Source organism: Mus musculus, chromosome 11 (assembly GCF_000001635.26).
Source record: "Mus musculus strain C57BL/6J chromosome 11, GRCm38.p6 C57BL/6J".
Classification (NCBI taxonomy): Eukaryota; Metazoa; Chordata; class Mammalia; order Rodentia; family Muridae; genus Mus; species Mus musculus.
The window spans coordinates 106,036,872-106,060,692 of record NC_000077.6 but is presented as its reverse complement, the minus strand read 5'-3'; the positions used below and the strand labels follow the sequence as shown (position 1 = coordinate 106,060,692).

At 45.8% G+C, this 23,821-nt stretch overlaps 1 protein-coding gene and 1 long non-coding RNA gene across 2 annotated transcripts in view; one reads left to right on the top strand and one right to left on the bottom strand.

The window, feature by feature from the left end:
• Taco1os overlaps positions 1–8,005 on the top strand; it is a 13,354-nt gene extending 5,349 nt beyond the window's left edge. Inside the window, exon 3 of the long non-coding RNA XR_003949781.1 lies at positions 7,765–8,005. This is a non-coding gene — a long non-coding RNA (translational activator of mitochondrially encoded cytochrome c oxidase I, opposite strand). The remainder of the gene's footprint in view (positions 1–7,764) is intronic.
• Dcaf7 (DDB1 and CUL4 associated factor 7) lies at positions 1,369–23,821 on the bottom strand. Its single transcript, NM_027946.3, has 7 exons — positions 23,432–23,821; positions 13,844–14,002; positions 12,945–13,056; positions 12,432–12,550; positions 8,727–8,936; positions 6,845–6,962; positions 1,369–6,010 (listed from the first exon to the last, which is right to left on the bottom strand). Exons 1-7 carry the CDS (start codon positions 23,567–23,569, stop codon positions 5,838–5,840), a joined length of 1,029 nt encoding a protein of 342 aa, NP_082222.1. The 5' UTR covers positions 23,570–23,821; the 3' UTR covers positions 1,369–5,837.

The following is a 23,821-nucleotide window of genomic DNA, read 5'->3' as shown; positions in this document are numbered from 1 at the left end:
TGAGCACCAAACCCAGGCAGGTGTACACAGCAAGACCCTGCCTCAAAAACAAAACAAAACAAAACAAAAAAAAAACCCAAAAAAACCAAAACCAAAACCAACAACAAAAACAAAAAACAAAAAAGGAGGGGGCCCTGGGGAAATACTTCAGTTAGTAGAGTGCTTGCCTACTGTGATGGTTATCCATTTGATTTAATCTAGAGTCATCTCACAGACATGTTTCTGTGAGGGCATTTCTAGGAAAGGTTAACTGAGGAAGAAAAGACCTTCTCCCAAGCAGCCCTGATGGAGACCTGAGGGTTGTGGGTAGGAGCAGTGTTGCTTTGCTTGCTGTCCTTCCCTCCTGACTGGCAAGTACATCTACCCTACTGTTGCTGCTGCTATCCTGTCCCGACACTAACGACCAGGAGCTGTCCAGGAATCCTCAGGCTTTCAGTGCCAGAACAGGACTGCTCAAGCTGGCAGCCTGTGAACTGAGGTGGTACTGGGGTTTTGGCCTCTCTAATGAGCAGATGGCTCTTGTTGGACTACCCGGCCCTACTGTGTGAGCAGGTTAATCAGTCTCTTTTCATCACATCAGTCATTCAATCAGTGCTTTTTCTCTAGAGAGCCCCAATATACCTACCACATACAAGCCCCCGGGTTTCATCTCTAGCATGTCATAAACTGGACATGGTGGCACACATCTGTTATCCCAGCACCTTGGAGGTAGAGGTAAGAGGATATAAACAATTCTAGGTCCACTTACAGAGACCCTGTCTCAAGAAGATAAATAAAAAGCAAGGCAGACCCTGATGAACCTCTGTGTTTTCCAGTCTCAACTAAATAACATCTAAAAGTTTTACAAAGTATAAGACTCTCCCTGAGCAGGTTGCTGCTTCCTCTCCAGTCACACTTCCATTCTTCATACACACCTACTGACCTGAATATGTCCACACTTTCTTGTTTCCAAAAATCTGCATTCTCTTTGCCTTAAGTGCCATTCCCAGTCCCAGAGAACTCAAGCCTCAAAACCCAGGTCAGATAGCTTTCCTCTTGTGACATCTTCTTGACCCACTCTGATTCTCACCCAGACAGAAGTGGCCTCAGGGTTCCTGGACACAGCCCCATGACTGCAGAACACTACAAGTCTGTGGATGTCCCTCTGGCAAAGCATAAGCAGTCTGAGGGTTATGGCCCTTGGCATGAAGTAGGTGTCCATGTTTTCTTAATTGACTAAGAAGAGAGTGAACAAACAAGAGATACCAGGTAACAAGTTGGGCTGTCAGATACTGTGTTGAATTGTAGTGGAGTCTAATGCCCTCCCAGCACCTCTGAAACATGACCACAGGTACAAACTGAGAAGAACTGAATTCATCACAAGAAAAATTTCAATCTATACATGTTCAAGTTTTATTACAAAGTATGATGGGCAGAAAATATGATACTTCTTATACAGGAGGCTGAAACAGGACAAAACTGAGATTAGACTTCACGTACTAGGAAGTAAGGTCACAGAAGGGACACTCCACCCTCAGGTGCTTTTGAAGTCACCTCCAGTGGAGAAACCGCAGCTCGTTGACAACACAGTGTTAAATTTTTATTATAAGCCCTGTATACAATCAGCCCTGTGAAAATAATATTTATAAAGGAGAAATGGTTACAGTACAGGTCTGCAAAGGGACAGCTTCCTCTCCACCTGAACAAGGAATGCCACAAAAGCTTTAGAACAGAAGGAAAGTTTAAATATATAAGAAAGTCAGGTCATACACATGCGCACAGAAGTGGGTCAGTTAGAGCTTAACATTTGTAGAACATGAAATCTCCATTTTCTACATAGAGGTTTATACAATCATGCTATAATTCACACTCAGGGGAAAGTCACTGACAGAGGGGTCATAACATACACGGGATCAAAGCAAGGGACTCAGATTTGACGAAAGCTTCAGCCCAACAATTCCCATAACACACTGTACATCACAGTCAGCCCAAGGTGAGAACGTTTCTTTCCAATGGTGGATAGCACAGTTCGGCTTCACTTGTACACTTCCCAGCTGTTGCACAGATGTCAGCATCGATCCTTTGGAGTCTAAGCTTCTTCTGGCTGACACATCAGTCTAAGCATCTCGGAGAAAGCATCTGCACGTTTCCACATTTAAAAAGGGACATTCAGATAGCAGCCCAAGAAGACCTGCTCATTCCGTAATGCCACATGCTTGACTCTGAACATTAGCAGCAATGACAGTATGGGAGAAAGAGAGAATGTAGATGGCTCGAGGTGAACAAGATTGGAGACGTGAGACACTCAGCTGCTGCCTCACAGGAGGAGAGGACAACTCTGGGAAACCTGGCTCAGGGTTCACAGTAACTGCTCAGACCAGCTCTCCTCTCAGAAAACCCACATGCTGAATAGGCCGGCCTTCCTCACCCTCAGGGCAGGCTCTAAAGAAAACACTCGTTCTGAGGCCTCTATTGCAATGGTACTCTAGCCTGAGCCAGGCAATCAAAGGACCTGCCCTATTTCACAATGGGGAAAGTAGGGTGCACTTATGAACTGCCGACCATGTTTGGTAAACCCCGGAGTCCTACATTTTCTTACGGCCTAGGAATCAAGGGCCCAGAGCATCAGGGAGAACATTCTACAGTAGCGAGGTAATGAGAAAGGGACAAAGGAAAGAAACGGCAGGGGCTAGAGGGTGTGGTTCAGTGGCAGGTCACTGGCCTAGCCTGAGGCCTGCGCTAGGGAAGAAGCACGGATGCTGGGGCAGTGGCTCATCCTGTGCTCCCAGCACTCAGTTCAAGGATAGCCTGGTCTACAAAGAAAGAACCTGTCTCAAACAGTGTCATCATGCACTGTCACGGGATACCCAAAACCTAGAATTTAACCACCAGACATCACGCTGCTGCCAGAAGGGCTCTCCGCCCACAGTACCTCCTGGCACCCAGCGACACAGAGGCTTCATTAATGGTGCAGAAGCCAACCTAGGCTGAGGCACAGGTCCGCTGCATAGCTATGAGACAGAACCATCTGAATGTTTCTCCCCTCAGACTCTCTGTGTTCTCTAGTATTTCCTTCTACTCTACCCTAAATATCAAATCTTAGTTGTAACAATCATCAAAATACTATAGGATTCTGCCTTTTTCCCGTTCTTCCTGGGCTGTCTCCAGTTATCTGACCTAATGCTGATTTTGATAGGAAGTCCCCACCGACTTGTCTCATGTCACTCTCCTCCTCAAGCCCAGCCTCGGAGGTCAGGAAAGGGATCAATCTCCAGTGGGGACAGCGCAAGCCCACAAAAGCCTCAGACCCACTCACCAGCTCAGCTCTCTGCTAGTCTGACCGATCATGCAGCCTCCCCTACAGCAGACACAGAAACCACAGGCCAGAGCCTCTAGCTGTAGCTTGCCAAAACCACGTCAAAATAGCACTGCAGCCCCACCAGAGCCTGGAGCCTAGAGGACAGATCTGGAGATACTGACCCACCTCACCGTCAGGCTAAGAACTAGCAAATATTAAGAGACTGGCTTTGAAACTTTAACAGAGCTGTGCTTCAGGGAAGAGAGCAGACTTATGGACTTCCTGCATCTCACGCCCACAGAAACCTCTTCCTCAGCTACAGGGGCCACCTGTGCATATGATAAGAGAGAGACTTCAAATGCCAGCAACCCTGCAACTGTGGGTACACACGTACTTGGAGGCAGAGATAGCAAGAGTCTTACCTAATCTAGTTGGAGAGCAGAAAAGGAAGACTGAAGAAAGTTGACAAGTGTCCACAGAGCAAGGAAAAAGTCATCACGTGGTTGGTTTCCAAAGCACATAGAGACCTCACACAAATGTATTCTAAAACTGCTGCTAACCTTTTAAAACTTTGTTTTCAAGTTCTAGTTGACAATCCTATCATTCACCCCAAGCTAAAGTCCACCCAGCACAGGTGCTCCCCAGCACAGGTGCTCCCCAGCACAGGTGCTCCCTACAGGCCCTGCGACGCCCTGACTCAGCCTACTACTGTAGACTCAGCCCAGGAAGAAACTGAGGGCTCCTACAGCAGCAACCATCAGCAAGTCTGCTACCTTTGAGGAGTCTGTACCTGGCTGGCAAACGCCACTAAGAGCAGAGGGAACCACAAACTGATCCAGGACAAGCCACAGGTTAGTGCAGGAACCCCAGAGACCCAAAATCAGAATGACAGATTAGGAAGGCCAAGGAGAAATACCCTGACTGAAAAGGCCTTTCCTTTGGGACAAGGTCCTAATATAGTGAATCTAAATCTAAGACTTTTGGCATACAACTACATCAGTTGTGGAAGCAAGCAAAGACTCTGCCAGACAGTCCATGTTCCCAGAAGAATGAGTCGACATTGACTTCTCCAGCAATGGCAGCATGAGTGGCCAACCAGCCATCAGCCATCAGGCCTGCTGCTCTCCTTGTCCCAGAGCGTCTAAGAAACCTGCAAGCAGCTCAGCAGATTATAAACAGCCACCCTCTCCTAGACCATGTTCCAAACTGCCGGGGACTCATCTAAAGTCAGAACCACATACAAGTCCCCTCTGTGGAACCCATACACCTAACGGAAACAGACACGCGAGGCCTGTAAGTCAGCATGGCCAACTGCAGCCTACAAAGTCCAATACTGCTCATAACCTTAACTGAAGAGAGGGCAGGTGCCACAGGCGTGGAGAGTCTTAGCTGGCTGGCCCTGAGTCTACCTTGGCTGATTTGCTCATCATTTATGAGAACTGCCTGTCTGTCACAGTCTAAAGATCTTGTTCAGGGTCAAGCACAGACGGTAGCTCCCAGGAAGTCTCTTATTCAGAGTACTCAATCCAAAGATGGGCCAGTGTCCCACCAGGTAGAGGAGACTCAGCAAACAGAAACACAGAAGCTTAGCTGAGAGATCTCTCTTGCCTATCATTCAAGTTCGAAACTGGAAAAATAGATTCTGAAACCAGGTACTGGAAACACAATATAAGTTCAGCTTTCCTGAACATGATTCTCCTTCCGCATGACCCCTAGTCAACTGCTTATCTCAGCCCCACAGGGTACTCAACTAGTGAAGCCAGAGAAAGGGACTTGAGGGTGAACAGAAGCCTCCTGCATCTCCTGGGCCTCCGAGGGCCTTCAGGAGACCCAGGCTGAGAACGGTTGGTGAGTCAGTAGACTTCAGAGCACCAGCGCAGTTGTCAACTCCCGGTCAGGGGTCAGGGCTGTGCCCCACAGGCAGTGACTCAGGAAAGCAAACTGCTCGTGGGGTCTAGGGTCCAGTACCCACTGCAGGCACTGAGGGAAGAGAGGAAGGTACAAAGAGGGAAATCTGTGAAATCAAGAAACCAGAAAGGTTAAATTCTTTTCATAAAAAAACTAGCCTGATAGATAAAAAACATACAAAGTTGAGGTTTGTTAAAAGACACTGGTGCCAGGAGGAAAGACAATCTCAAGTTGGCCTTTGTTCCCACTTAAGTGCTAGCACGACACAGATGGGGACACGAGATGGATGACTGCCTCAGCAGCAGACAGACAGACATGGGCAAATGGACACAGACAGAGCCAGTGCTTGTACTGTTTATGAACACAACAGCTGACAAACAAATATACAGAAACGTTTAATTGAAGAAGCAAAGAAGAGGAAAGGAGTGAAAATTTAAAACCCAGCCCTGGGCTGCAGTGGCGCCACACAGCACAGTCCAACACAGACAGCGGGGTAACTGGCCTGGACTTCTACAGCAGCTTCTGAACACAGTGGGTGTAAAGCAGCAGTAGACATACTGGCCACTGGGAACATGTTCTTCTTACATGGGAGGGAAGGGGGCAGAGGCTGAAGCACACAAGCCCCTGCCGGATACGTGAGGTGCCACCAACACTACACGCGGAGTATCTCCAGGCAGTTGTTGTAGCAGATAGCGATCCAGTCAGGCTGAGTGGAGGCCCACTGCACATTGTTGATCTCTCCCTCAGCTGTGTAGGCCAAGATAGGGTCCTCGATGGCCCGAGGCATCTGCTGGATGTCCCAGATGAGGGCCTGATGGTCATCCGCTAGGGAAAAAGCAAGCAAGAATGTCATAGCTCAGGCAATGGGGTAACAATCTTGCATCTGGAGAGGCAGTCACAATTTGTGAAACATTTGTTCATCAAAGCTTTGTGAAAGGGCTTTATTTTAGAGAAGAGGAAACCAAGATTTAGGAATGTCACCAGACTTGCTCCTTCTTGCCATGTAGCCAGTGAGGACCAAATCTAGGTCCTGACTCCATTTCCCAGGTGTCATTAAGCTCCATTTACTATACCAGGGTTAGAGAATTAGATCAGGACATTGCAGTCAGGAATCAGGGAAGGACACGGGATACAATGACCCCAAACTATGATGTTACTGACAGCCACTAAAAATACTTGCGTGGATAAAGATGCTTCTCTGATGACTGTTTCCCAGTTTATGTACATTTACATTTCAATGAGTTACACAGATGGTTGACATAAAGTGCTATATAAACATACAACATTAAAAAAATTCCACCCATGCCTGTAACCCCAGCATTAGGGACTGGGAACAGAGTTAAGTGATAGAGTAACTCTTATCACGTTCAAAGTCCTAGGTCCAATCCCCAGCACCATCAGAAAATAAATAAAAAACCTGAACTATTGCCAATGAATGTGTTTTGCTAGGTGTGGTGGCACATGACTGTAACAGCATTCTGGAGGCAGAGGCAGGGGGACTGCTGCCATTTGGAGCTCAGCCTGATAAATACAGCGGGTCACTACCTGGCAGCATTATCCAGCAAGACCCTATCTCAACAGAATAAATAACAAAACTAACACAAAACCTTAAGACCCACCACAGTCACCTGGCCTGATACTTCCTCCCGCCATGGTTACCTGCAGTACAGATGTGGCAGGACGAGTGTGGGGCCCAGGCAATGCCATTGACACATGCTCGGTGGTTGTTTAGCCTAGCAACCGGTGTGCAGGGAACTCGAACATCCAGAATCACCACCTGCAGAAATACAAGAAAAAGGCCCAATAATTGCAGAGTGTAGCAGGAAAGCACTATCATGAACACAGCACTGTAAGCATGGTCTTTTCCTTTATGGATCCGAGAACACTAGAGATAGGGTTTCCTGATGGAGAAGGGAAGAAAACAATGAGCTAACACAGACCATGTGTTCTCCTTGCTGAGAGATTGGGAGACTATAAAGAGACTGAAGGAGAAGGGGAAGCAGGAACAGGCCACGTGAGTTAGGATAATCTACAAGCATCTTTGCTAAGGGCCTGTGCATCTTAGTTAGGTCTCACATGCCTTATCAATGCACAATCCGGGATGTAAGAACTCTGAGGCACAAGCTGCACCCAAACCAAGGCTAACTACTGTATCCTCTCGACCAACAATCCACCCCTCATAAGAACTAGCAGACCACAGAGCTGCTGTCTGAGCATCTGCCTGGAGAGTCGGCCTAGAACACCAAATGGGAAGGCCTACGCTTTCATTCAGTCCCAGTAACTGTGACTTGGTTTAAATTCTAGTCACTTAGATGTCACTCGTCTAACCCTTTTTTCTTTATCGTGAAATGTTTATTTGCATTTTTAAAATTAGTTATATAACTAATTCATGACAAATTACCAGATGGATTTAATATTATTTCTTCAGGACTAGAGTTTTTCAATGACTTCAAATTTGAAGCTGGGAAACATACGCATACATGTGTTTAAGCTTAAAAGGCTCTTGCACACTCTGGGCCAGGACAGCAAGTCCTCCATATGCCTGTTGCTCTGACTTACACTCTTATCTCATCCTTGAGGTTTCTGTATAGGATCAGCTTCCTTATTAAACACCACATTCCCAAAGAGGGAGGCCACTGAGCAAACGACAGGGACGAGCATGAAGAACTCCAAGAATCATGTTGACTGTGGTGTCTGCACTGAGTCCCAGGCTGCAGACGCACCACCACTCTTCGTCTCAGCTTTACTCTAGCAGAAATGTATGTATTTATTTATTTATTTACTTACTTACTTATTTTTGAGACAGGGTATCTCTATGTGGCCTTGTTGTTCAGGAACTCACTCTGTAGATCAGGCTGGCTTCAAAGTCACAGAGATCTGACTGTCTCTGCCTCCCAAGTGCTGAGATTAAAGGTGTGTGCTAACATGGCCAGCAAAAGTTTATTGGGTTTTGTGTGTGTATGCATTTGTTTTTTGTTTGTTTGTTTGTTGTTGCTTCTTTTTTGTACTGGGGATAGAACTCAGAGCCTTGAGCATGCTAGACAAGCACTCTGCTACTAAGCCACATTCCACCATATCAGAGATCCTTACACAGAAGGCTGTGCAATGGCAGTGAGTTTGCAGTTACCTTAGGATGCACAGTAAGTTCCAAGCTCATCTGGGCTACAGAGACTCTGTCTCACCAAACAAGCAGGGAGAAGGCTCCGAGTCCTTTTGTTGATGGGATCCTCAGTCAGGCCCCACTGGCCCTTGTTGTGCACGGACACTGTTGGGGACTTTGAGGACTGCAGAATGAGAGCAGCCTTCGTAGTCATTACCCATGTGATGCCAGGAAGACTCCACTCTCTATTTTTTTTAACCTCCTCCTTTTATTTTATTTTATTTTATTTTATTTTTTTACTACACACTCTAACTTTTGACAATCAAAAACATCTCCTTATATTTCCAAAGATATCCTGGGCATAAAACTGCCACCATCTAAAAGCTACTCTTGTAAATATACTGGACAGACTGGAGTCAAGGGTCAAGGCTCGGGGCTTACCTCCATCCCGTCCATGGCCATGGTGGCCAGGTAGTTAGGGTCCTGCTTGTTCCAGCAGAGGCGAAGCAGGGGGTGGTGCTGTGGGTCTTCATAAATGATGGTGCTATGTTCCAGATGGCGGAGGTCAAACATTCTCACAGACCCATCAGCGCCCACAGAGGCAAACATGTCCCTGCCCCCTCCAGCGCGGCTGAAGGCGATGTCATAGACCTGTTGGGGAGAAGGTCCAGATTCAGCTCACAGCGTGGACGGCTGTCATTTCCAGACCATCTGAACCCCAACTCACCACACAGCAGGTAAGCGAGTGGCTTCTCAGAGAATACACATCATCCTACCACAGACACTGGCTGACTTCTTCCCATGCCCTGCTTCCTACTTCTCCTCTAAAACCCTGAGATGCTCTCGCTGACTAGCACAGCACACGGGGGTCTGAATAGGACTCTGTATTTTCTGGCTATTAGTGGTTTCACTTACACGCAGTCAGATGCCGATTCACGATAAATCCACATACGGTTCTACCAAGCTGGCCAGCTATAAAACCTAGACCTGAGATCCATTTGTATGAAAAAGGTAACATGACTTTTGGTTTTGTGTTTTTAAGAGGGCAACTGGAGGTATGGCTTGGTGTTTAAGAGTACTTGTTGCTCTTGTTGAAGACCCAGGTTCAGCTACGAGTGATCTGTAACTCTGGAATGGAGGATGACACCCCCTTCTGGCCTTCTCATACTATACACACATGTGGTACAAGGACATACATACATACAGGCAAACACCCATACACATAAAATAAAAATAAATAAATCTTAAAAAATAAAATCTCTTGTGGCCCAGGTTGGTTGGATACGTGGTAAGGGCTGTGGTGTGTGTGTGTGTGTATGTATGTGTGTGTGTGTATGTATGTGTGTGTGTGTGTGTGTGTCCGTCCGTCCGTCCGTCCTTATGTAGTAGAACAGCACCAGACAAAGCCTTTGTCTATCTAGTGCGTCAGGCCTAAGAAGACAGGGTCTTGTTATGTAGCCCAGGCTGGCAAGCTTTAGACGGTTTTATCTTTACCTCCTATGCACTAGAATCACAGGCATCCAGGAACCCATCACTCTTTCCTTTTCCTGTTGTTTTAAGACAGGGTCTCATATATTCCAGGTTAGTCTTAAACTTGCTATAATATAGCCCAAGATGACTAAGAACTCTTGATCCGGGCTGGAGAGATGGCTCGGTTAAGAGCACCAACTGCTCTTCTGAAGGTCCTGAGTTCAAATCCCAGCAACCACATGGTGGCTCACAACCATCCGTAATGAGATCTGACATCCTCTTCTGGTGCATCTGAAGACAGCTACAGTGTGCTTAGATATAATAATAAATAAATCTTAAAAAAAAAAAAAAAAAAACCTCTTGATCCTCCTGCATCTGCCATTCAAGTGATAGGAGTACAGACATGTGTCACTATACCTGGCCCTTTTGAATCAGTCAATCTTACATAGAGTATTTTTTATGGTTAGAGGAAAAGGGGTTAGTATATTGATCAGAAATAGATGAGGATCTACTAGCAGTATTTGTCCCTGAGTATCAAGAGTGGACAAAGGACCTACTTTTTTTTTTTTTAAAGATTTGTATTTTATCTATATGAGTATTTTGGCTCCTTGTATGTATGTGGACTGCATGAATAGCTAGCATCTGCAGAGGTCAGAAGAGGGCATAGAATTCCCTGGAACTAGAATTATAGATGGTTGTGAGCTGCCATGTAGGTGTTGGATTGAATCTGGGTTCTCAGGAAGGGCAGTCAGGCTCTTAACCACTAAGCCATCTTTTCAACCCCAGACCTTACTTTTTATTTATTTATTTTTATTTTTATCTTTTTTTGGTTTTTCAAGACAGGGTTTCTCTGTATAGCCCTGGCTGTCCTGGAACTCAGAAATCCGCCTGCCTCTGCCTCCTGAGTGCTGGGATTAAAGGTGTTTTTTTAGTTTTCAAGACAGCATTTCTCTGTTCCTGGCTGTCCTGGAACTTGATCTGTAGACAAGGCTGGCCTCAAATCAGAGAACCACCCGCTTCTGCCTCCTGGATTAAAGGTGTATGTTACCCCAGCCTGGCTTCAGATCCTCCATTTTTAGTGAGATATTCTTATCTTCCACCCTGATGTCAGTTGTCATTATTACCAAGATTCTAAAAAGTTTGTTCTGTGTTTGGCATCTGCTGTCCTGTTGGCTCTAGGTAATCCTCAGGCAGAGACACCAGGAATGCCCACTGTGTGGCTCGGAGCAGAGACTCTCTCAGCCTAGGTAACTGCTCTGCTATCTATCTGTGCTCTACCTGTGGGGTTCATCATGAAAGAGGAAAGGTGGCAACTTCCAATGCACTAAACTCTCCTCTACTACACCTGCCAGGCAGCAAACCTTCCCTCCTCCTCTCTCACCACATGCACACGCACACACACACACGCGCGCACACACACACACACACACACACACACACACACACACACACACACACACACACGGCTTTCCCTCAGACAGATCTGCCATCCCCAGGCTCCTTCCTTCAGGTCTGCCATTTGCTTTGATCCATTCCTGCTCCTCTTGCTCTTCTCTGGGTCACAGAGACCTGACTGCTACAGGTCAAGTTTGGATGGGCCCCAAATTTGCTGTCTGCTTCTAGATAGTTTAGACAAAGGAATGAATCAGAGGTAGGAAATTGGATTCTGGGACATTTCCACAAGTTCTTTTAGTGGTCATCTCTGCAGACACACTCTGCATTTGACCCTTGGCTTAGCAGGAGTCAAGTCCCATAGTCTTGCAAAAGAGCTTCCTCTCAGGAGAGCAGAACACCAAAGATCAAACCCTCGGAATGGCTACCTGGCTCCATGATACTCTGTTGATGGCCTTAAGGCATCGTTTCTCCTATACAAACCCTGATACTACTCGCACTGCAGGTGAAGGGGCAGCAAAGGAACTAAGACAGGGGCACAGGCACTGTGGAAGCAGACTTATGCTGGCTTCCCCAGTCACCAGAGGAACGCTCCCCTCGCTTTCCTGATAAACAGCGGAAACACCACCAATAAACACACTTGCCTCCTAACAGGACCGACCGAAAGTAGAAAGAGTAAGTAAATGTACTAGAGTTCACAAGCTGGTTTCAGAGAAAAGTGGTTAATTACGATTGTCTGTCATGAAATTTTCCTCCTTCCTGTTTCCCCCCACCTCTGAGAAGCCATTACATTCAGAGAGAAGTGTTACTCTAAACAGCTCCTAGGATATCTATAAGAGACTTCATCTAAAAAAAAAAAGCAACAAACTTTGATATGAAAGGAGAAATGAGACTCTAGGTTAGGTGGTTAGAGTCATTTAATGATGCACGTTGGGGGTGGGGGGAGGTAGCTCAGCCATGGGGTAAAAGCACCTGCTGTTCATGCCTGACAACTTGAGCTCACTCCTTGGAACCACAGTGGGAGGAGACATCTGCCTGACTCCTAACGCGTGCACCATGGTACACACGTGCCTGCACATATACACACTTTCTCTCTCTCATAATAATAGCAATAAATAAAACATGTTTTAAAGGGTGCATCCAATAAGTGTTGTTTTCTGTTTTAACACATTATAATTTACATGCCAACATTATGATCTACATAGCCTGCAACAGCGTGAGAACACTAAGTGCTCTGTTCTCACCTGCAGGTGCAGACAGCATAGGAGAAAAGGAAAACATTACCTCTTTGTCATGGGCAATTAGCTGGGTCTTCACATGGCCAGACACGAGATTCACTCGTCCCAGCACTTGCCCGGTCTCTAGTCCCCAGATGGTGCACGTTGTGTCAATGCTTGAGGTACCTGCGGACATCAGAGCATGTCAGAGACATACAGACTCCCCCTGCTCTGCTCGGCACAAGGGACAACAGGCCACAACCACGTCCTGAACATTCATTTTTGTCTTTTGTGGTAGGGAGGAGAGTTTCTTGAGACATGGTACCCTGGTGTAGTTCAGGCTGACCTTGAACTCAGGACCTCCCGGCCTGCACTGCACCACCACATCTGCAAGACCTTAGATTCTAGATGTGATAGACACACAGGAAAAGCTAAGCTCCCATGAGGAAGTAACAACTGCTCTCCATATTCACCCACTTCACCCCGACCTGTTCTCAGCATGAACTCAAACTCAGTCGAAAGAGCCGGATCTGAGGAAATGTATCTTCTGTTTCCTCAGGCTGGAATTCAAAGCCCTCACCTAGAAGATAAGGATCCACCTCGTTCCAGTCAAAGGAGGTCAGGGGAGCACAGAAGTCTGAGTTCTTGTTGTTGTTTAGCAAGCACTCCAGCCTGGTCTCTGTTTCACCAACCTGTAGAAACAATGATTTAAAACATTAGCCAGCCTACACATACCATCCCTACTTAAAATCCTGCTTAGGGGGCTGGAGAGATGGCTCAGTGGTTAAGAGCACTGACTGCTCTTCCAGAGGTCCTGAGTTCAATTCCCAGCAACCACATGGTGGCTCACAGCCATCTGTAATGAGATCTGATGCCACCTTCTGATGCGTCTAAAGAGAGCAACATTGTACTTACATACATAAATAAATCTTTTTTTAAAATCCTATTTAATAAATCTAAGAACAGGAGAAAATATTTTTATGATAAAGGGTAATAAAACCCAAAGGGACTCCTGAGTTTGGACTTCTTTTACAACTTCCCCCTTCCCCAGCTTAGCTCTCTCAGCTTTCACCAACGCCTCGCTCTAGAGCTCTTAGCAGCCTGTCTGCCTTCGGGGCAGGCCCTGGATTCCCGAGCACAAGGGAGGCTGCTGAGCTCAGCTGAGAAGAGAAGCTCCACACAGAGTGCATCAAGATCAACACCCTGCCATCTCCTTACTCAGGAGTGTCTTGTCTAGTAATGGAGTAGGGGGTCCCAAGTGCTCTCTGCCTCACAGAAGGCTTGTCCCCATCAGCAGCAAGACCTGGGCTACATTTCCTAGAAAACCCGTTGAGCTGAAACAAGGTCAGTCCACAGGCACGTCCTGTGCTTCTTCCATGTGGCAGTGATACTAGCTGTCTGCTCTTCAGGACTGCACACTGCTGTCAGCTGTCCCCAAGAAAGCATGCCTGGCCACCCGCAGGTAAAGCCTCTGCTTACCCTCCACACACGGAGATAGTCACCACTTGTTGCCAGGAGGTCTGGATAGACGCCCTTTGTGTCAGGAATCCACATGAGCTTTGTGGTAGGGTACGGGTGGTCAAAGGTGTTTCGGCAAATAAACTCTGAACTCTCCTCATCTAAACCAACAAGCTGAACCTGCAAAGCAGCACAATTGAACCACACGAGAGTTTGTTTTTCTTGAGCAGGATCAAACACATCAGATTTCTGGTCAGTCTTGACACGACTACACTGAGTGCGCAGTCAAGTTATTACGGTGAAGGACCCCTAGACTTCTGATCCCAGCACTAGATAAAAACTCAAGAACCACAGGGTTCAGTACAGTCTACGAAGATAGAAAAAGATAGAAGATCTGAATACAAGTTTTCTGACTCTAAGTGCTGAATGACCCTCCTCCTCCTCCCTCTCCCGTTTTCTGAGACCATCTGATCATTCCGCCTTCCCTCCCAAACACTGGGGTTGCAGGAAAGTACGATCACAGCCTACTTAATGAAGGTGCTGGGAATTGAACAAGGGCTTCATGTACGCTAGGCTAGTGTTCTACCAACCGAGCTACATTCCCAGCCCCCATTTTAGCTTCTTGAGTCAGGCTGGCCTTGAACTCACAGATATTCTATTTCTGCCTCCCGAGTGCTTGGATTAAAGGTTTGTGCCACCATACGCAGCTCCATTCTGAGTTTTAGGAAGTAAAGGACACATATTTGGCATTATGGTGTTGTGAAGAGTATCTTCTGAGACAAGGCTTCATGGAGTCTGTGCTACCCTCAAGCTCACTGTGCACACAGGCCTTGTCTCCACCTTCTGAGGGTTTGCTCTATTTATTGGGTCCAGTGGTTTTCCCATTGAGTTTCAGTTCTCTGTAAACCTTTGCTCTTCTGCGCTACTGTCTTTCTGTGTGAATTTTAAGAGCATCTCTTTAAAATGTACAAAATGCCGTTGAGGTTCTGACTCCAACTGTCTTGAATCTATGATTCAGTTTGGGAATTTAGTTATTTAGGTCACCTTCAGCTTGTTAAAGCAATGCTTTAAAGTTTGGTGTGTAGAGAGATCTTCAACTCTTTCACCAACTTTATTTCTATGTAATTGTATGCTACTTCAAATATATTTTTTAGGGTTTTAGTTGTATTTTTCCCTACACTACCTACCATGATTTTTAAACCCCATTTTCAACTGTTTATTGATATTATGTCGAAATAGTTTATTTTAATTATATATTATTAAAATTAGTAATAATATATTAATTTTAGATCTTTAACTTTGGTACAATTATACATTTGTAAGGAATTTCCTGTGTCTATCTACACACTTAGTCATCAGCAGACTTTCTAGCAGTTAGGCAGAGATGTCCAAGGTCTGTAAATGTGTAGGGAGATAAGGAGTATGGGTGCAAAGGAGACAGAACCCCAAGCTCTGAAACTCCAGAGCAATAAAAGCAAAGCAACAGGTAATACACTGGTATGCTGCTGCTGCTCTTCCTCCTCCTCCTCCTCCCCTTCTCCTTTCCTCTTCTTCCTCCTCCTTTTGGTTTTTTTTTGAGACAGGGTCTCACTGGGTAGTTTTGGCTGTCCTGGAACTTGCTCTGTAGACAAGGTTGGCCCCAAACTCATAGAAATCCACCTGCCTCTGCCTCCTGAGTGCTGCGATTAAAGGCGTGCACCACCACTACCCTAGAAGAGATGTATTCTTAACACTATCACTGATAATAGTTCTGAGGCAATTCTCCAGTCCTCAAATTCAATCTGAACAGGCGAGGAAGTGAGTGACCTTAGGATCTTAGAAGTCTTCCTTTTAGGTGTAAGTAGAAGGACACAGGAAGTAGATAACTTCAAAGTGAAACTGGAAAAAGGGGTTACACTCACTTCTAAAAGTTGCCTGTCATCCATCGTAAGACATGTTTCCCAAACCCCAAATATCAGATCCTGTGAAACATCTCCTACTTAAGGTTCTCTAGACCCAATGGCCAACGCTGACTGCCACCCAATGCCAGCTAACCTTATCTTCCATTCCCTCTTCTAATCACCATTTTCCATATTCTCCCTTTCCTTATACATCTTTCCAAGTTTGTAAATTATGTCTACACCCTTTTCATCAACCTCAATCCTGATTACTATTAATACACCAGTGACATCAGGCTTCCAGGACTCTACCATTCACTAGCTGCAGGGCCTCAGCTGCATCACTGTTGTTAATCCTGGTTCCCAACCTGTAGAGTTGAGATGTTCCTGATACCTACTCTTAATAACTGTGTAAACTGCCTTTCCCAATGTACAAGTGTCAACATTCTATCTTACTTCTTCCACAAAGCATTGGCAGTTTTCCTGACTCTGTCTTTTAGTAATTACCAGTATGATGCATTTGACAGTTAATCCCATAGTGCCTCATGAGACACTGACATTACTGGTTGGTGTAGTTTCCCTTAGTGTCTTAATGACAGGGCTTGTGTTTTTCTTTTCATACAGTTGGCTATTGCTTCCAAATTCAGCTTTCTTGTACCTATTTCTAATATTCCCTGTGTTTGGATACTGCTGTCATTATTTCTGGTACCCAAGTCCCAAAAGCAGGATTTCTGTATTAGAAAGATGTATGTGGTAATGGTATTTGAACTCAAAGCCACACAAGTGTCTGACTTTGAGCTATATCCCGAGTCTTAAAGTTTAAAGAAATATTTCAGTTTATTCTAGCATAGTGTATATCTAGACAACTGGAAAGATGGAGGATCCAAATAGAGATGCCACTGGAGAATAATCTACCCATCCAGGACTCCAATTTCTAAGCACTCCATGACTACAGCTTGACCCCAAGCTCTTCTCAGATCAGCTGGTTGCAATGGTGGCTCTATATTACAATGAACTTTAAGAACATCCCAAGGCCCAAGCAATATTCAGAGCAGTGAAATGAGAATCTATGGTAATGAAACAAACAAGCATCATATCTGCGAGAGCCCCCAGGGGTCCTGGCACAGTCAGGGTTGAGGGCACTGCACTAGCTTTGCCACATTAGGCTGGATGACCGAGCCAACCAAATCCATTTCTGGAAACATGGGGACTTAATCCAACTTAGTCCCAGGTATTTGTTTAAAAGGGAAAACGGAAAAGGCCAGATCCACTGCTGCATAGAGATTCAGGAAAAGCTGCAACAGAGTGAAGAAGACAGAAGAAGACAACTTGTACTTGTAGGGTGTGGGCACAGCTTTCCACTGCCTGATTTGTCCCGAGGCCTGAGACTCCTCTTTTTCAGATCTCCACCTCGTCTGAATGAACCCATCTCTTACCTGAAACCATTTTTTTTTTCTTCATCTTATGTGTATGGCTGTTTTATCTGCATGTATGTCTGTGTACCACTTGCATGCCTGGTGCTGGAGAAGGCCAGAAAAGAATATCAGAGCCCCGGAGTTACAGATATTTCCCTGCTGCTGTGTGGGAGCTTGGGACTGAACCTGGGTCCCCTGCAAGAGCAGCCAGCAATGCATGGACACTCCTGAATGCATGGAGTGTTTCTCTTCTTCTTTCTTTCTCCTCCTCCTCCTCCTCCTCCTTCCCCCTTCTTTCCTCCTTCCTTCCTCCTCCTCCCCCCTCCTTTCCTCCTCCTCCCCCCCCCCTCCTCCTCCTCCTCCTTCTTGCACTTTGGAGTTTAAGAGAACTGATAATCAAACCACTGTAAGAACTTTCTAGTGCCATACTTTAAAGGAAACAGTTTTTCCAGAGCACCTGAAGTTGTTCCATCCTACCCTCTATGGTCTGTCTATATTCCCAGTCATGCCAAAGGATGAGGAGGGCATGCTCCAGGGCAAACACTGCATCACAGAGTGCCAGGCGAGTCAAGGGCTTAGGAAGAGCGCCAGCTTTCCACATGACAGGAGTAGCTGTGACCTGAGCCTCACCATCCCCACCGTCCCCAGCCATTGTATCTTCTTCAACATCTCAAGGTTCTCTTACTCAGGCGATTCAAGAAACCTACTTTCGAGATCCAAACAATGTCTTGTAGGAACTTGTGTTTAGCCCCTGGTCAAGTAGCTCTGACATGCTCCGAGCTTATGTTCGGATAACCAGATATTGACACTGGATGATAAAGAGACTGCTAGGTGGTTGGTGAGAGTTCACAGAGCAGAGTAAGACTGCAGAGCTCACATTAGCCCCACTCCTCACCCTGCTTACTAATATTGGCAAACTCCTACTAAGCCCTACAATGACTGGTCAATAGGTATCTTTCTAAATTATTTTTCCATGTATTTGTGTGTTTTAAAGGTATGTATGGTGGGTTCTTTATAACAAAAACAAACAAACAAACAATCCAAAACATAGACTTGTTCCATATAATTTACTCTACAACTTGCTTTGAATAAGAATGTCTTCTCAAGTCAATACAAATGGTTCCACCTTATTCTTCTACAGCAAACTGTGGTGAGCACATCTCAATTTATTTAACTGTTCATTTATTTTGGTTATATACCCCATTGTCTTACAGCTACCAACAGTGCTACAATGACTATCCTCATTTAATTATCTTTGTATTTGTCTGTTAAAGGATTTTATTGGATAGATTCCTAGATGTGTAATTGCTCTATCACACTTTAAATTTTTTTGTGTGTGTGTGTAATGTGTATGTACATGCTCATATGTATGTGTGCATGCATGTACAGGCCAGATGTCAACATCAAGTGTCTTCCTCAAGCAGTCTCCGTCTTATTTTTTGAGACAGCATCTTTTATAAAACCTGGAGCTCATCAATTTGACTCAACAGTCTGGCCAGCAAGTTCCCAGGATCCTATTATTTCTGGGCTTTGGGCTTTTTACATGGATGCTGGGGATTTAAATTCAAATCTTCATCTTGGTGCAGCTAGCACCTTACCAGCTAAGCCATCTGATCCCCAGTCTCATATTTTCAATTTTACCCTCTTCTAAAGGTTGCTTCAGGCTGGTGAAGCAAGACATGCCTGTAATCCCAGCACCGGGGATGGGAGGGAGGATGAGGCTAAAGAAGAGTTTAAGGCAAGCCTGACTACAGCTAAGTCCTTGTCAAGAAAAGGGGGTGCTGGGAATGGTGGTGATTCCAGTATTGAGCGGTGGAGGCAGGAGGATCAGAAATTCAAACCCAGCCTCAGCTTTATGAAACCTTGCACAAAAAAGTGAAAAAGTTATGGACTATTAAGAGGAAAACATAAGCCGGGCGTGGTGGCGCACACCTTTAATCCCAGCACTCGGGAGGCAGAGGCAGGCGGATTTCTGAGTTCGAGGCCAGCCTGGTCTACAAAGAGAGTTCCAGGACAGCCAGGGCTACACAGAGAAAAACCTGTCTCAAAAAACAAAACAAAACAGAGGAAAACAGGCAAAATACTTTAAGAGGCAGGCATAGATAACTAAGAACTTTCTGAGAAGTCCAATAGCACAAAAAATAATCCTAAGAATTGAGAAATGAGATTGCACGAAATTACAACGCTTGTGCACAGCAAAGGAAACACCCAGCAGCATAAGAGGCAGCCCACAGAATGGGTGCAATCTCTGCCAACTAACTACACCGACAAGGATTAATATCTAGATGTTATAAAGACTTGTTAAAATTAAAAACCAAAACAACTAAATCATATCAACAAATGGGAAAATTAATTCAAGTGACAGTTTTCAAAGAAAAAATAACAAAAGGACTATAAATACTTGAATATACAAATAAAAACTACTTACAAGTTCCATCTCACCCCAGTCAGAATGGTTATCATTGAGAAAATAAGTGCCAACAACTACTGGTCAGAGTGTGAAGAAAGAGGAACCATTACTGGGAATGTGAACTGGTACAGCCACTATGAAAATCAGTATAGAGGTTCCTTAAAAAGCTAAAGAATAAACTGGGCATGGTGGCTCATACCCATAATCCTAGCATTTGGGAAACTGAGACAGGAGAATCCCTGCTAATCCTAGGCCACCCTGGACTACAGTGAGAACGAGGGAGGAATAAAGCTTGAAGAACTGAAACATATGGTCCACTCCTGGTCTATGCCAGGATCCTCAGTCAGCACCACAGCAAAGATACACACTCAGCCCAGAGGTCCATCACCAGGTGAGGGATAGAGCAAACATGGTGCAAACACAATGGAATTGTATTCTGCTGTAAGAGAAAAGGAAGTTTGCAGGAAAATGGGTGGAACTGGGAATCACGTTAGGAGAAACAGACTCAGAATGACAGTGTTTTCTCTCATATGTGGTCCATTCATATCCATACAGCTACACACACACACGCGCGCGCACACACACACACACACACACACACACCCTATACATATATCACAAAAGTAGAGAGGGAAGAGCATGAGCGAAGAGGAGGAGGTCTAAAGGGAGGAAGGAGGACAAGAGATGAGAGTGGAGCATATATGATAGGAAGGCAAGTGGGAGAGCTGCTTGGGAGAAGAGGGGAGAGAGAGAGAGAGAGAGAGAGAGAGAGGAGAGAGAGAGAGAAAGAGTGAGAGAGAGAGAGAGAGAAAGAGTGAGAGAGAGAACACGAACAAACAGGGACAGGAAGGAGGAAGGACCAAAAACAACAAAATATAATGGTATGTATGAAAATACCACAAGACACTCTTCTTTAAAATAACAGAAACTTAATTTTAAAAAATGGAAAATGTACAAATTGCTTTTATTTGTACTTTTATTGATAGTAAATAAGTGCCAATCCTTCCACACCTCTGAAAACACTAAAATTAAAAACAACCTTTTACTAATCTGACAGGAAAAAATTGGCATTTTTTAACACCATTTTATTACTGAAGTTGAACATAAGAACTCACCATGTCAACTCTTTTCCTCCATTCTTTAACTACATATCTGAGGGTTTTCTTTGTCTCATCTCTCTGGTGGGAGCTGCTCTCCAACGATGCCTACACAGGCCTCCTTCTCCCCACCTCCTGTTCTTTCTCAGTGTAATCTCTGTTTCTCCCACTCCCAGCACAGGGGTTGAATCCAGGACATCACACACCCTCAGCTATATCCTCAGCTTTGTTTTTAGGACAGGTTCTCACAAAGTCAACCTGGCTAGCCTTAGATTTGCTCTATATCCCAGGCTAGCCCTGACTTCATGCTCCCCCTTCTTTAGGCTTCCAAGTAGTTGTCAACCTGTATGCCTTCTTCTTGTCCTAAAAGACCTTTTCCCTTTGTCCAACAAACTCCTGCTGCGGACAAGTACAGTTCTTCTGAGTTTGGCATCTGTAGCCAGAGGTACCCCTCTTATCCTCTCCCACGGTCCAGCATCCTACTGCTCTTCCTTACACACTAAGGGAGTGCTGGGGAAATTGACCCTGACACTGTCATCTTGCTGACAGCCAGTCCTTCCTCCAGTCTCCCCATGCTCTGCCATTCTGTGCCTCGTCTGTCCCCTACCTTCAGAGCCTTGTGCAGTCACTCTTCACAACTTCCTCCAACCTGGGAAACGAAACCCTAGAGAGGAGAGCTACGAAGCAGGATCTTTAACTACATATCTGAGGGTTTTGTTCACGCACTGAAAAAAAAAAAAGTCTCCCAGACTGGCCTTCAAATCGGAACCTGCTGAGATTTCAGGCACGTCACCATTCTTGGCCTACTTTTCCTCATTTTTATTTTTTGAAAGATTGGTTTTTAAATTGTTGTTTATGCATAGAAGGTGTCTGACCACCTTGTGGACATCTTTTAAATTCTCATTCTCTCTTCTTTATGCATGTATGTGTACTTCATGCATGCCTGTTGGCTCCCCTGGAACTGGAATTGGGACACCATGCGGGTGGTAGGAATTACCCCTGGTTCTCTCTAGACCCCACCTGATAATCATAACCACGTTCTCCCCAGCCTGTGTGGCTGTGCATGAGCTGCCTCTGCGCCTCAGTTCAGATGAGGTAGGGAGTCAGATAATTTAGTTAGAAAACTTTTTTATTCTTGTGCTGGGGATGGAACCCAGGGTCTCATGCATGGCTGATTTTGGTTATATCAGCAGCTATGGGAAAGTGATTAATGACTCCAAGTGTTGGTTGATTTGAATAACACAGACGTGTTTATCCCACACTCAAACACGTCCACTGTGGTGTTCCACATGAACACTGTGTGTCCTAAAGTGGAATAAATTTTCTTTCTTCAAGGAGCTTATGATAACAAACAAAGGAGATATGGCACTTTTATTTTAGAAAAACAAAACCCACAAGGTAGTGGGACACAGTGGCATATGTTGGTGATCCCTGCATTTGGGAGGTGGAGGCAGGTGGGCCACATGAGACTGTCTCAAAAAATAATAACCTCATAAGACACTATGCACACCAGGACCCTGAAGCCCAGCTCCAGTTTTACTGCCACTGTGGGGGTAAAAAAAGCCACTAGAGAGGAGACAAGAAATAGGGCTCTTCACTAGGAAAGGGCGGCTCGGTACACACTCCCTGGGACTGTAAACTGCTGGTGTATGTGTGACGTCTAGACAATCAAAGGCCATCCTTTTCACCCTTTTCTCAAAGAAGATGCCAAAAAATGGTGACCCTTTCCCAGAGAAACACATGTGCTCCCGAAATACCATAAACAAACCTAAAATGCTCAAATGTTTTCACCTGACCCTTCACATATAAAACAGAAGCCCTCTCCTAGATCACTGTGGGTCAAAAATAATAAAATCTGGTTTGTTCAATGCCTTATAGCTAAATCCTAGACCACCTACTTCTTCCACTGCTCCCACCATCTTGTCATTTGTCTCCAGTCTGATGTTCATAAGAGTAAGGCAGAGTACTGGCTATAAATACCACTGGCCAAAGCTTTCAGTATCTCTGATTACTGTCATTCATTTTTTTTTTTTTAACTCAAATTACAACAAAAGAATGAAGGTAAGAGATTAGGGAAAGAAAATTCTTCTCAATACTTTCAAACCTATACCCTGCATATAAAAATTCTCTCCTTCTGCCAGTGTTTTGATGAAGTGATGATGTCCAGCAATGCTGCAAATGAATGTGTAAAGAACCACGAAAAGAACAGGTCAAACGTCATCTTTCTCTATTCAGAAATAATGGCGGGATAATGCCACAGACTAAGGTTTCCAAGGATAGGCTGTTTGGGGGAGGGTGAACATCAAGGAGCAAAACCAATGACCAATGACAACCTAGCATTAGGGCTCTGTATCCATGAGAAACACCTGAGATGGGGAAGATCTTGCAATAAATAGCCCTAACAGAAATCTCGCGTGGCCAGGAATGCACGACCACCAATCCAAGCGCCGCATCTTCCTCCACTGCCTCTCTCCCGCCCCCCACCTAGCAACAGAAGCACTGCGACAGGAGTGGGGGAAATGAGAGGGACGGAGGACATAGCTTTGGGGGTGTGACTCCGATCTGAAACCTGCTACTACCATCGAAAATCTTATCTGCCTCAGGCATGTCACAACACCGTGCCTCGGTTTCCCCCGGCTGTCAAAACTAAATAAGAGGCAACGAGTGTGACAACCTCAGCGACAGGACCACAGAGGACCCACCCCCTTGTTGTGGTCAAGGCGAGTTTGCAGGAGAGTTGTGGGGACCGGGGCTGCCGCCCACCTCGAGCGTTCCCCGCCGGCTACACGCTGAGCCCCGGCACAACTCACCTTGTTGTTGTACTCTTCCACGAAGCTGCCCAGCGCCAGGCGAAAGCGCTTGTCCGGCCGCACGCTCCAGTTCATGGCGTACACAGTCCAGGGCGCTTCATATTTGTAGATCTCCTTCCGTTTGCCGTGCAGGGACATGGTGGCGGCTGGGCCGCAGAGCCGGCCAGAGAGGCAGCGGGCTGGGGCACAAGACAGGCGGGGACCCGGGCTTGGGTCCGCGGGTCCGAGGGGAGGCGGGGCCGGGGCGGTCAAGAACGGCCTAGCCCTCCAGCGGGTCCTCGGCTACACACACTCACACTCGGCCGGGCCCGACCACCAGTTTCAAACCAGCTCGGGCAGCGCTACCACCTTCCGTTTGGGATGCCGGCCCGCCCTCTCGGAACGGAAGCC